General features: G+C 45.4%; 1 protein-coding gene across 1 annotated transcript in view; it reads right to left on the bottom strand.

The window, feature by feature from the left end:
* The window catches only part of CDH2 (cadherin 2), a 329,318-nt gene that overhangs the window by 281,207 nt on the left and 34,754 nt on the right, over positions 1–13,357 (bottom strand). Inside the window, exon 2 of the mRNA XM_078687382.1 lies at positions 11,930–12,041. Within this exon, the coding sequence (XP_078543508.1) occupies positions 11,930–12,041 (112 nt within the window). The remainder of the gene's footprint in view (positions 1–11,929; positions 12,042–13,357) is intronic.

Here is a 13,357-nt window from a genome sequence, read left to right as displayed (position 1 = left end):
GACTCACTATCATCTACAAGGAATCCATCAAATGCACAACATTCACAGAGAACGCCGCATGACTCACTGAACACCTGCACTTCAAGCTGCAAATCTCTGAAAAATTCACCTTGAATGGAACCCTTGCCTATCGATCATTCGGACGAAGAGCCACCTTTACCAACCTCATCACCGACTTTGTCGCTGTGCTCACCATCAAGTCCAGAGCCTACATTCTCCTAAGGGACCTCAACTTTCAACCCGAGGACTGAAACAACCGCTGCTCGACAGCACTCCTCAAAAGCCTGAGCAATATCGGACTCACCCACCTCACCACAGAACCAACACACACCGCAGGACACACACAGGACCCCATTTTCACCACCGGACAGCATCAATTACAACTCCACCCTTCAGCTCACATGGACCGAACCACTTGATCAGCCACACAAATGAACACACCTCAAGTCAACACCCATACCAGTTTCAACACTCCAAGCCACAGCTGGGGCAAAATCACAGAAGCCGACTGGCTCTGTGCCCACAGCACTGATTAGCCTAGCCCCACAGACAACCTCACCAAGGACATCAACAACTTGTACTGGATCAAGAATTGCATGCACTCCCTCGTACCCATCAAACCCAACAAGCATAGTAGATCAAACAAGCAGGCCAGATGATACACAGAGGACCTCCGGATGCTAAACAACAATGTAAACAGCTAGAAAGGAAATAGAGAGCCAGCCACGAAACCCCCGGCAGAACTACCTACCTGGCTGCACTCAGGCGGTATCACAAGCAAATTTGAGACACCAAGAAAAAAGCACTGGTGGACCACATGAAAGGAAGCTCCAACATCTACAGGGAGATTTTCTCAATCGTCAAGCATTGCACCTCACCCTCAGCCACTGGCATTGCTGCCTCTCAAAATCTCTGTGACAACCTCTCAAACTTCTTCCACACCAAAATTTGCAAACATCTACAGCAACTTTGCACACCAAGCAAACCCCAGTGAGCTCACTGCTAATCTACCAACCACCAACCAAGAAGGTCATCTGACCAATTGGACAACCCTCAGAAGAGACAACAAAGCAGCAATCATGTGGACCATCCACTCAAGGGCTCCAACTGACTATTGTTCCCACCACATCTACAACCTGGGAACATCACCAATCAGCACCATCCTGATGTACATCATTAACACCTCCATCATGTCCGCCACTCCCAGACGAGTGGGAACTTGCGGAAATCAACACATCACGAAACCCACAGCCGACCCAAACCACCTGATCAACTTCTAACCCATCTTCCTGGTTCCCTATCCAGACAAAGTGATTGGGAAGACAATTAACAAGCAACTCACAACCCACCTCGATCTTCACCATCTTCTAGACAACAGATAATCAGGATTCAGAAAGAACCAGAGAGCCGAAACAGCACTCATCACGGCCACGGACAATATTCAAAACATTCTGTCCCGAGGAGAAACATCAGCACTTGTTCTGCTCGACCTCTCCGTGGCCTTTGACACAGTTTCCCAAAACCCTCCCATCAGAAGACTTCAAAAGATTGGCATAAAAGGATCCGCTCTCAAATGGATCTGTTCTGTCCTCACAGATGCTACCCTTCACATCAGTGGCCACGAACCTGATATGTGGTGTCCCACAGGGATCGTCCCTCAAACCCATTATTTTCAACATATCCATGGCACTGTATGCCAGCATCAACCAATCACAAGCCATCACCCTCATCTCCTATGCAGATGACACCCAACTCAGCCTCTCCCTTACGGACAAGACAAACACCACCAGAAACAACTTCAGCAACTGCATGACCATGGTTGCAGACTGGATGCAAAATAATTTCCTGAAGCTCAGCTCCGACAAGACGAAGTACTGGTGTTCGGCAATAAGACCTCCCCACAGGATTCGATCTGGTGGCTTTCGGAGCTAGGACCAACACCCACAGACCACTCAAGAAATCAAGGGATCGTCCTGGATGACAAGCTCAACATGATGGCTCAGGTCAATCCATTGTTCACCGCCGGCTTCAGCATCCTATGCATGCTGCAAAATATCTTAAAATGATTGCCTCAGAACACCAAATGGACTGTCACGCAAGCACTCATCACCAGCAGGCTGGACTACGGCAACACTCTCTACACCGGAATCTCAAAAGAACTACACAGATTCTAGACCATCCAGAATGCAGCAGTAAGTCTCATACTCAACCTCCCAAGTCGCACCCACATCACTTGCACTTCAGAAAGCTACACAGGCTCACCATTCACAAGAGAAGCCAATCAAACCTTCTTACGCACACATACAAAGCCCTACACAACACCGGTCCAGAATACCTACAAAGTCGAACACATTTTCACCAATCCACCAGACACCTACACTCTGCAAATCTCTGCCCAAGCATCTGGATACCCACTTGGGTGATTAGGTTAGTGTGCTTGACAAATCAACATAGCATAACATAACACCTTGCAGACAAGTAGGTATATTTGAAATACATTCTAAAGAGCAAGAAGCTGTAGACTACTTTCAATAAATCAAGCTTTTCTACAATAACATCCAGAATGAAGAGTTCTTTTATGCAGCCAGTTGTATTAAGTGTATCCTTCCACTAGTGGAAAATGGTATCCATCATAACTTATTAAATTAAATCAAAACTGTCTGTGAAGAGAGGTTGTCTCAGTGCAATTGATTCTACACAGTATATATTTCAATCAGAAACACGTATTAAATGCAGAGAATGAGGATGAGCAATAGGATCTACTGCCTTTTTAACATCAAATCAACTTGAATGTATTTATTGTTTCAACTAGAAAGTCATCTAAAAATTGTATAAAAGATGCTACAATTATTTTAAATATTTAAAAACAGCATGATTACAATAGGATGTAACTAGGCATTAAAAACAGCCAGAGGGGATTACCATACACTGTCGTTCGTGTTTATTCTATCGGGAGTCAAGCACTTGGAGGGCCTCTCATTGCTAACAGCGACTACTGAGTTAACCAACCCAATATGCAGAGACTTTTACCCATGTCTGGGATGTATGCAAACGGCACCATGCTTCAGTTCACAGCAAAGACTCTGAAAACATATGTTTTCAAATATTTGGTAAATAATGCCAAGACCGCAACTGTTTTACCAAAAGGAAGAGGAGGCCACGTAGACACCTAAAGTGCAATAAAATCAGCTTTGTCTTAGCTCCTCCTTTGGACAGCCCCTAAGTAAAACAAATCCAGAATTGTTCCAATATTTTCAATGTTCCTCTCTTGTCAGAGTAGAGACTCAGTCTAGAGCAGCTGTTCTTAACCCATGGTCTTGAGACCCCTGGGAGTCCGCGACTGCTTATAAAAATTAAATAATAACAGCTTATTAAAGTGTACATAAATAAAGTGGCAAAATGTCCTATTGAGATTCTATTAATGTGAAGGAATTTTGAAATTGGAGGCCAGAAATTATACGCACATTGTCTGGATGATGAGTAGCCAAAAAAATGTATTTTGAAAAGCTCAAATCTTCCTATTAGACTTGAAATGTTATTTTTTTTTTAAATATGTGTTTACGGATAAAATGAAATGTTTCATTTGTGTATTTGATGAATGCTTGTTTCTCTATTTTTGTGTATTGTTTCGCAGCACAAATCACTGAAAATGCTTAGGCTGTGTCCACTGCTTGCAGTAACTCAGTGGGTATCTCCGGATTCCAATAATGATTCAGTGGGGGTCCTGGTAGTAACTTACAGATCTGAGAAAACAATAGGATTCTTTAAAAACAGACCGGAACAAGCACCCACCTTATGTATGGCTTGCAAGCAATCCCAATTAAATACAATAAATTATGGGATTATTCTATAACAGACCTGTAAAAAAATGATCGATATATATATTTTTTACAAACAGATCAAACAATAACCGCATGTTAACAAGATGTGCATGAGTTGAACCTCCACACTAAATGAACATGTCACAGTGCACAAGTACCAGCAAACACCGACGGTCTGGAATTTGGACAACTGCTGCCCCCAGTTCCCTAATAAACGTCCAGTCCACAGTAACACCTTATAACTCTGCCCATGTGTGTTCCAGTTGAACCCACTCATAAAAGCTAGGAAGATATAGGGTTTCCATCGCTTCAACGCTGCCTATGAAGGCGACTGAAAAGAAATCACGTTAAAACGGCATTTCATAACAACACGTTTTTACAGCTAGGGCTTAAAAGGCTCAGACTTTAATCCTCAAGAGCATGGAGTCGCATTTTATAAGATGTCTGCTTTTTGTCTATTATCTTATGGGTTTTTCTCAGAATGAGCATAGCTAAGTACCTTTTAGTGAGCCCCCCTGAGCCCCCTTTGCACTGGCCACAAACTTGGCAAAAACTCTTTGCCCTGTGAGGTACCCACCTGAGAGGGTGACCAGAAAGTGATGTACCCCAAATGTGGGCCTAGCTGTCAACCACAGAATATTGCATTGGAACTCACTCACAAAAAAAAGGATCAGGCCATCTAAAGTCCTTGATTAACAGCAAAAGATTAGCAAGCGGTACCTGACTCGTGCAGGAGGAAAGTGCACCACTGTTCTAGGTACACTGACGGACTTTGGTTCCTTCTGGACTAAGTTTTACGGTAACTGAAAAATTATATTTGTCCTGTGTTCTGCCATTGCGTTCACTTTCCTCTCACTTCACTGTGTCTGTGCTGGATCTGCTAGCGCCTCTGTAGCTGAGAAGGAACCCCGTGCATTACAAAACCGGCTGTGAACGTGCTGTGTGACACGTGAGCCTCCCCCTGTGAGTCCCTACTCTCTTAGTCTGTCCTTCTAAATGAGCCTACTCTTCCCCCTCTGTTGAGTAGGGAGTGAGAACTCTTCTAGGGTTGTGCTAGCTGGGCTTCTGGTGGCTTCCCTTGCTGTGCTACCAAAACCCAACACAGGTCTCCTCACAGACACAACGTATCACTTTTGGGCCAATGCAAACGGAATTGGAGACACCCTGGGGTCTCCCGAGGCCACTGCAATCCCTCAGAAGAGAGGATAGGGTTCATGTGGAACAGGGTCGGAGTGACCGAGCGGCCATCGGGCATTTCCCCGGTGGGCCGGGGGCCGGTTTTGTACCCGTGGGGGACTTTTTTGTTTACTGGGGCTGGTTTTGCAGCAGTGCTGCAATATTGGCCCCCTGTAACAAAATCCGGGCCGTGCTTCTCTGTAGCACCAATCACCCCCCTTGCCCCTGCCCCGCTCCTCCTGGGGCTGGTCGAGCAGCAATCTGCCAGGGCTGGTTGCTGTTTCCAGTCCGCCCGTGATGGGGAGCACAGGGAGAGGCCAACAATTGGCTTTGCTATCACAGCAGCTTTACTGAGGAGAATATGCAAAGTTCTCCACTTTGATCTACATGATCTAGAACCCGCAGAGCACAGACAACAAACCAGAGCCCCTGGATAATTGCACAAGGGTTTCATGGGTACAAGACATAGTTAAAATAACCCTTATTGGAAACCCTACCCATGTTACTGCTGCCTTAGATAAAGACACATAAAATGGGCTAGCAAATTGAATGGCTGTATGTGATACCTATAGCATACAAAAAGCTTTACTTCGCATTTTATATTGTTGTATGCTTTAGCGTGGATAGTAGCTAAGCAGTAACAGCTAATGGGGCAAGAGGTGCTGTAACAATAGAATTCAGAAGAGGGCCTTGGCGAGGTGTACAAAGAAATTGTTCCTCTCGTCCTGAGTTTGTGCTATGTTCCAGTCAACCCATAGGTCTTATGCCCTAGCTCCAACCCCAGTCTGATCTGACCCAATCAGTTTCCAGCTCACTTCAGGGGACTTTTGTCTGTGTGGGTATTGACAATGACCCATTAGTACCATCAAGAACTCTGCTAAGCACGTCAGAACATGCCATACTGCCACACAAAATACTGATTTCTTCACAAAAGTTGCCTCATCTATGTAGCAAATTGCTCCAGTGGCGTAACATAGGCCCCCACAGCCCCCGTGGAATGGCGTGGTGGCCCGAGCACCTGGGCACCCCCCTCAGCATGTACCCTGGCCTGAGTGCTCCTGATTGAGTCCGGAGAGGGGCCCCTCCATGTACCTTGCAGGGGGGGTGTTTTGGTGCCTAAGGATTGTTTTCTCATTTGTGGTATCTACAGAATCTTTTAACTGTGGAGAGTGGAGCCGATGTAGGGATTCATTCTAGGAAAAACAATTGCTCCCACTGTCTGTATGCAAAAACAATGTATGGATATTTAGCCCAATTTAAGATGGATGTTGTGGTTGTGGTTCTCTTAAATCAAAGGACACTCCCCACCCCATTCTAAAGATTGGTGGACATCGTGGGCAGGTTGCAAAAAATATTCACTTAAAATGAAAGACAACAATTGAACCTGGAGAAAGCCATCTGTAATAGTAACAGGTGTCTTGTAAATCAAAATGAATCAGGATATCTTCTTGGCAATGTTTGATGCACAACGCACAGTAGCCTCTGCATTTGGTTATTATAATATTCCATGTTTTGTATGACAAACTAATACCAGTAGGGCAAAATAAGTAAGGCAGGTAATACAGAACATGTATATTAATTAGTAGCTTGTTAATTATCGAAAGGAAAACGTGTTGTGGCGGAAAGCGCCTATCGCTGAGCCTAGACTTGGTGCCTAGTGCGCGTATCCAAGAGCAGAAACATTTGGACTGCAAATTGACCTCATTAAATAACTGCATCTCATTAGGATACAGCCTTGTGCCTTATTAAAAAAACAGTATTTCTGTGCACACAAGCCAAACACGAATCAGCAAAGTAATCTTTGACAAAGCAATTGTCAGCAGGGAAGAACTGTGAATGCAACTTTTGGCCTTTTTTTCCCATACTATTATATAGCGCGAACTTGACCCAAAGGTATTGGGTATCAGAGTACTTTACATAAGCACCAGTTGCTTACGCAAAGACACATTCATTCACGGGGACATTAAGAGATTTGCCCAGAATCACAGGATGAGCGCCATTGCAGAGACTCGAACTTGGTTCCCCAGATTTGAGATCGGCAACCCATGCCATTAGGCTACATCCTCTCGCCAACTTTGGGAAGTTATTCACTACAACAGAATTGTAGATACAATCTGTCTATTGTAATGGACTACAACACTTCATAATTTTATTTTCACCAAGACAAGCTCAACTTTGCAGCAGCGGCTCCTCCATTATGGCAGAGGAGCATTTTTTTCACTGAGCCAAAGCCAGTCGAGTCTTAGGACAGGGTAGGGCCATCTTGATGGAGAGTCAGCAGCAGGGAGGAGGAGTGGTGGGCACTGTAAATGCACATGTCGGTTTGGCGGGCTGTCTTAGGATGGCCAAACCAACATGAGCACTTAGATCTCTCCAACCCGAGCTGTGTTGCAGAACTTGGTGGAGAACAGACACAGGCTCCCAGACCCTAACTGAAGGTCGAAGCAGCTCGCTCAGACCAATCCTGGTATTATCAGCATGAGAGCAGCGTCTAGATTGGCGCTGGGGAGCCTGTGCAGTGTGCACTAGACCGAGCCAAAGTATGCCTGCCACAACCTCTTCAGAGGATTGCCTTGGAGGTAGAGCTAGTGGGTGTGAGCAGGGAGGTATGACGGCATTGTGTGAGGGCCACAGTGGTCACAATACACTACTACGGGCCACTGAAGGAGCTGTAGGTAAAAAGCTATATCAACAAAGGACAATTGGGCCAAAACTACAATCAATAAAAAAAGCCTTGGACACACAGTTGCACCCAAGTTACGCTACAGGGAGTCGGAACAGGAGCAGAAGAGCACCAGGGTGGCACCAGGCAGTGCCAGAGAAGTCCCTCTTTTATTTATTCTTTTCACTATTTCCCCCACGCTGCCCCACCACTTGTCACTGAGGGCTCAAGTAAAAAAACATAAACAATATGGGGAAAAAACTAATATTTGTACTGAGTACCATATAAATAATGCCATTTATATCCAATATATCTGTTTTGTGTGTGGGTCTATAATACACTTCCTATCAGTAATACACTGTTTAAGTCACCACATCCATATACATCACCAGTTGTAATCAGAGAGTAAAGGAAAGGAGGCAGGGCTGTGCTCAGCGGAATAGTGCATTCTGGGTGCCCCCCTATCACAGCCATCTAGTGACCTCCTTTGAGGAGAAAACACCCTGGCATGGCAAGGCCAATCGCAGAATCACTGAATCACCAGCCAATCAGAATCTTATATTGCACTTGTTCCCAGTGTCTGTTAAGAAGGTGACTCGCAAGCAGCTACAACTGAACCCATCATCTGCATCCAGTTTAATCGCCGGAAAAGGGGCTTTGGATAATGACAGTATTTCAAACTGTCCGGGCAATTAAAGTCAAGTCAAAAAGCTACTCAATGATACACTGTATGTTTACGTGCAACCAAAAATGACAGGCTTGTAGGCCTGGCAGGATTTCCTGAAGGCACAACCATTACAATGGGTCTAGTCAGAGGCCTGTGCTTGGGAGCGAAGACGGCTCTCTCTTCCCTGGGTCATTTTTCAGACAGGTCACGGGCCTTCCCATGACTTGGTACCCCCTGGCATTCCATCAGATGAGAAACCATCAATCCCCTTTTCTCCAAAAAAATTCCCCCTGATGCGCTCTGCAGCGAAGGCTTCGAGAAGCAAAGCCCTCCCTTCCTCCAGCGAGCTCTCAAGCAAGCTTGTTTTGCAAAGTTAATTATATAGGTGTAGTGCGTGCTCTTAATAACGGTCTAAAATACTGGCGTCATTTGATGCCTCTGGTTGAAATACTCTGAGATAATCCATTTTTTCTCCATTTAGGTTTCAATTATGGTTGAAAAATGGAAAGCAGGTTTGTGAAAATATCATTAATGTGAGCTATTGCCGCACAGAGTCGAGTTAAATCAAGTCTATGGCTTTTTGTCTCAAAGAACCATTTGTTTTGCACCTTCATCTAGAAGTCCAGATTCGACAAGACAGATTTATATGCGCGATACCCGGCTACAGGAAGGAGATGAATCCTTATTTAAAATGCACTCAAAGCGGCCTGAAACTAATCTCACAGAGCAGCTTCACCGCTTCCACGCGAGCAGGCAAGCAGAGGGAATATTTACCGCTTGGCGCTCTGCAACAGCCGCGGTACCCTTGCGCGTGGAGGTTGGTTCCAAGGAGGCCATTCCTAATACAGGTTAGAGCACCTGATTTCATATGTTGTCAAATCACAGTCAAGGCAGTTCCTCAGTTTATCATAAGGACGCACATATCAATTAAACGTAGAGCTTTATTTTATTCAATCCATACCTTAAATTGGACGTTTAAACCTAAACTTCTAGATTTTTACCACCTCAACCACGCATCTTAAAGAGGACAAAACGCCTACCTTAGCGAAATTAGCATTCAAAGCACTATTGAACCTATGGTAATTGTTAAAGAACACTTTGAAAATTCTTAGGTGAGAAGACTGACCCCTCTGCACCCCAGGTAGGTCCCTTAGGTAAAACCTTCCTGCATTTTAAATCCTTATATATGTAAGAATATTCCTTCAAGCAGTGAGATGTATAATGTTCTCCCTTTGAGTCTGAATGTGACTTGAAGGTACCCTAACATATTGCACTGACTTTTTTGGGATATCCCTTTCTTTTATTGCGAATGACAAATATGTCTGTAATACATGGCGGGTGTGTTCAACATTCCTAGCCACTGCCAATGGAGGGTGCTTTCTGTGCAAGGGCACTGCCGAAACACTCCTCTTAGAGCTCATAGTCCGCCAAGTTTTGTTAATGTTGTAGCAAACGTAGACGCTAATTGTAGTAACTATTGCGAAAACTGGTCTGCTTTTAGGGTTGTAACGAATGCTGTCTCTGTTTGGTAAAGCCTAACTGAGAATGGTGGTGTAAAATGAACCCCTTGAATGCTCATGACGAGCTCAGCTCGTCATGAGCAACGGCGCTCCGGTGCTCATGACGAGCTCAGCTCCGCGCCCGTTCCGTGGAACGCTCGCACGCTGGGCTGATTCCCCTGCAGTGCTGAGCGTTCCATTGGAACGGGTGTGGCCATGACGAGCTCAGCTCGTCATGAGCACCGGAGTGCCGTAGCTCATGACGAGCTGACCTCGTCATGAGCACCGGGGCGCTGTACGCGCCCCCCCAGCACAGCGGGGGGAAACAGCCCCGCACGGAAGGGGTTAAGAGATGGCATTAGCTTCCTGAAATTTGCTGCTCAATGGGTCATCAAGGGAAACTACCTCCGACAATCAAGGGTATGCACCAGGCTGCACCACGACCCAGAATGGATCTTGCCAAGGCAGCAAGGTGTGTACAAGGGAATTCCCTCCAGGTGCAGAAGGTGCCATGTCCCACTGACATGAAATGCACACTCTTACCATTGAAGGGTCGGTTAATGTAGGGAGAAATCACCTCTGAGAATCAGGGATGTTTTAAGGTATGGGCAAAGTGGGCTCTGGCAAAGGGCCCCAGCCTTTCAGGGGGACCCATGAGAAAGTCATGTTTTGATGGCCTTGAATAATTCTAAAACAGATTGTTGTAAATAGCGTTTTCCTTAAAAATACATTACGTGGTTCATGTGTAAGAATCTATTACGACATTTTGCTGGGAAATGGTGTATTTACGTTTCATGCAATAGCCATAAAAAAATTATTTTAGAACAAAACAGGAACTCACGTGAGAAATTGGAGAAGGGCCACAGAGATAATTTGCAGCACAACACACACATCACTATTCCTAAATAGTAGATGTAAACACATTTAGTGACTGTGCATTGTCAGTGACATGGCCAAAAAGGGCATGACAGAGTTGATATTGGATCATAAATTCAAAGCTGTTCTGAACAAGGGCCCCCAAAATACGTTTGGGACAGAGCCCGCAAAATCCTTAAGATGTCACTGCTGGTAGTGGAAAAATGTAATGAGGTTAAATACCACAAACATTACCAATGCATAAACCCATCACTTTCACCGCTTTCCTCTGTTGCCCTAAAATGCCACAATGGTCCCTCCCCCCAATATAGCCAAACATCCATGTATCAAACCCACATTCCGCTGTGAGTTAAATTTGTTGTAAATTAATTCCTGTGCTCCCATTTTCTCAATTTAGTCTCCCTCCCAAACATGGACACTGTATAATCTTTTGCAATGACCCCTATTACACTGACAGGCAACACATAGTGGACCCCAATATACAAGAATTTCAAACAACATACATATTTCTTTGTGGCCATTGTCACCACTGCCCAAAATCGAGGGTATCCTGCTGATGCTGACTGACTCCCACTGCCAGCAAAAGCCACGTCACCCTAGTGCACATTTAAGAAAACATTTTTGATAAACATGAGCGGCAAAGTGATCTATTCTTCTCTACAGACATGGACCACTTGAAAGTCATTTACTTACAATACCTGAGCGGACGGGTTACAATTATGTAAAAAGAGGTAAATGTAAACCCACAAGCATTCCTGTGACACAGTAAAGCAGACCATGGCCTGTTAAACACCAGCAGTCTTTCTTCCAGTGCTACTTGCCCCGCCCCTTCATTGGTACAGACCAACCAGAAATGCCCATGCGCTGTTCCACAATGTGTGTCCACATGCCTGAAGGGCGCAAGGTTGACCCAGGACCTACATTTTGCAAAGGCACTTTCCAGGCACCCAGAAGTTCACTTTTGTGGTAGAAACGGTAGTAGTCAATATCAAAACAGGGTTTGAGTCAGGCTGTGGTTTGTTAACAGTTCCTGCCATGTCCTTTTTATTAAGACATCACAAACATGTTAGGTGTGTGTGTGTTGTTACATTTTATTTACTTTCTCAAAAGTTGAGTTCCTGGATTGTCCCAAAGCTGCAGTTTAATATCTTTTTTTTTAATAGATAAAAGAATAACATTTTACACATAAACAGGGTACATAGAATATGCGTTCTCTGTAGCGCCATACCGTTTAGGAGAGGTTGTCCTTCGTGCACGTTCCTGTAGACGGTGGTGTGGTAAACATCCTTTAGGAACCCTGTTGTGCATAGCGTTGTCCCACCAGAGGCCGCGGCTGGAGCCTGAAAAGCAACAAACACATTTCATGTAATACTTGCAAGGACAGCAGCTCAGAGACATTCCCCTTGGCATTAACCCACCTTCCCTCCACTGGCACAAAGAACTCTTTGTTTCTAATGGCGTCAATTAGAAATCGCAGGGCAGGGAGGTTAAACTTTCTGATAACTGGAATGGAAGGAACAAATCCCTCTTGTCCGGCGAGACCTAAATACTGCACGGTCTGTCTTCCAGCGGCTGAACATCTGAACTTCCCAGTCATCGGGCCTTAAGTGGAATTACAAGGGAACAAAATGCAGCAGAAATAAACGCCGCAGAAGCGCTATCGCTTACTTCTATGGCGCAGGCACACCAGGCCTGTAAGAGGAGACGCAACCACTCCAAAGGCTTAAGCGTTTGCAGGTGGCGCTTGCTTTGTGATGGTTTGTGTAAGGTGAATTTGGTTTTCCAAGCAATAATCCAGATGTACTTTTAAATTGCGGCCCACACAATTTCATGCGAAAATGTAATTATGTGTTCCTTGGCCTGCTCTGGATGTCTGGGCAAGGCTCCAGGCCCTCCTTAATGTGGAGCTGCAACTCCTTCCTGCAGCCTGAGGGGTGAGAGCCACAGGTGTGCGTCCTTACTGCCACCCTTGAGCACCACTGCTCCCTGCTGAGGTCTGCGCCCGCCTCAAGGTGGCGCCATGGTATACCTAAGGGCAGTGTCCTGCTGACAGACCTGTCCACATGGTGTAGCGCAACAGGCAGGTGCAGTGGCACAAGGAGTGTCAGGGGGGCTCCGTACCCCAGTATAACTCTGTTTTAGTACCCAGCTGTGAGCAATGGAGTTTCATACCTGCTAACTTGAAAACAAATCTAACTGTGTGAGGAGGGGGCGTGGCCTCGTGCGAGAAGTATCTAAGAAGCACTTTTGCCCCCACCCCAAGCCCCTTCCTCCAAAAAAAAAAAGATTATTGTTTTTGCTGATGCTGGTGCCAATGTTCTGGGGTGTTTTCACAACCCTTAGTCAATTAGCAGTTCAAACCTTTTAAAATGAGCTGAAATCCACTATGTGGTGTTCAGCTCGTTTTCCCTGCCACTGTGTAGTATCGGCTCCTTACCGGGTGACCAGGTGATGAGAGCCGATATCGTGTGTCACACGGTGGCACCGTGTGAGTTGGCAGATATGCAGTTTCCTTGTTTACACACAGCCTTGGCACCCTTGGCATGGTATACTGCCTAAAATCTAACATGTGCACAAGTGTCATCTCTAAACCAAGCACATAAAAGACAGACGGGTGCATATTACTGTGTGCTTCTGGGAGCTGAACCCTGGCTGC

This window comes from Lissotriton helveticus, chromosome 4_1 (assembly GCF_964261635.1).
Source record: "Lissotriton helveticus chromosome 4_1, aLisHel1.1, whole genome shotgun sequence".
Classification (NCBI taxonomy): domain Eukaryota; kingdom Metazoa; phylum Chordata; class Amphibia; order Caudata; family Salamandridae; genus Lissotriton; species Lissotriton helveticus.
This window is presented reverse-complemented; position numbering and strand designations above follow the sequence as displayed.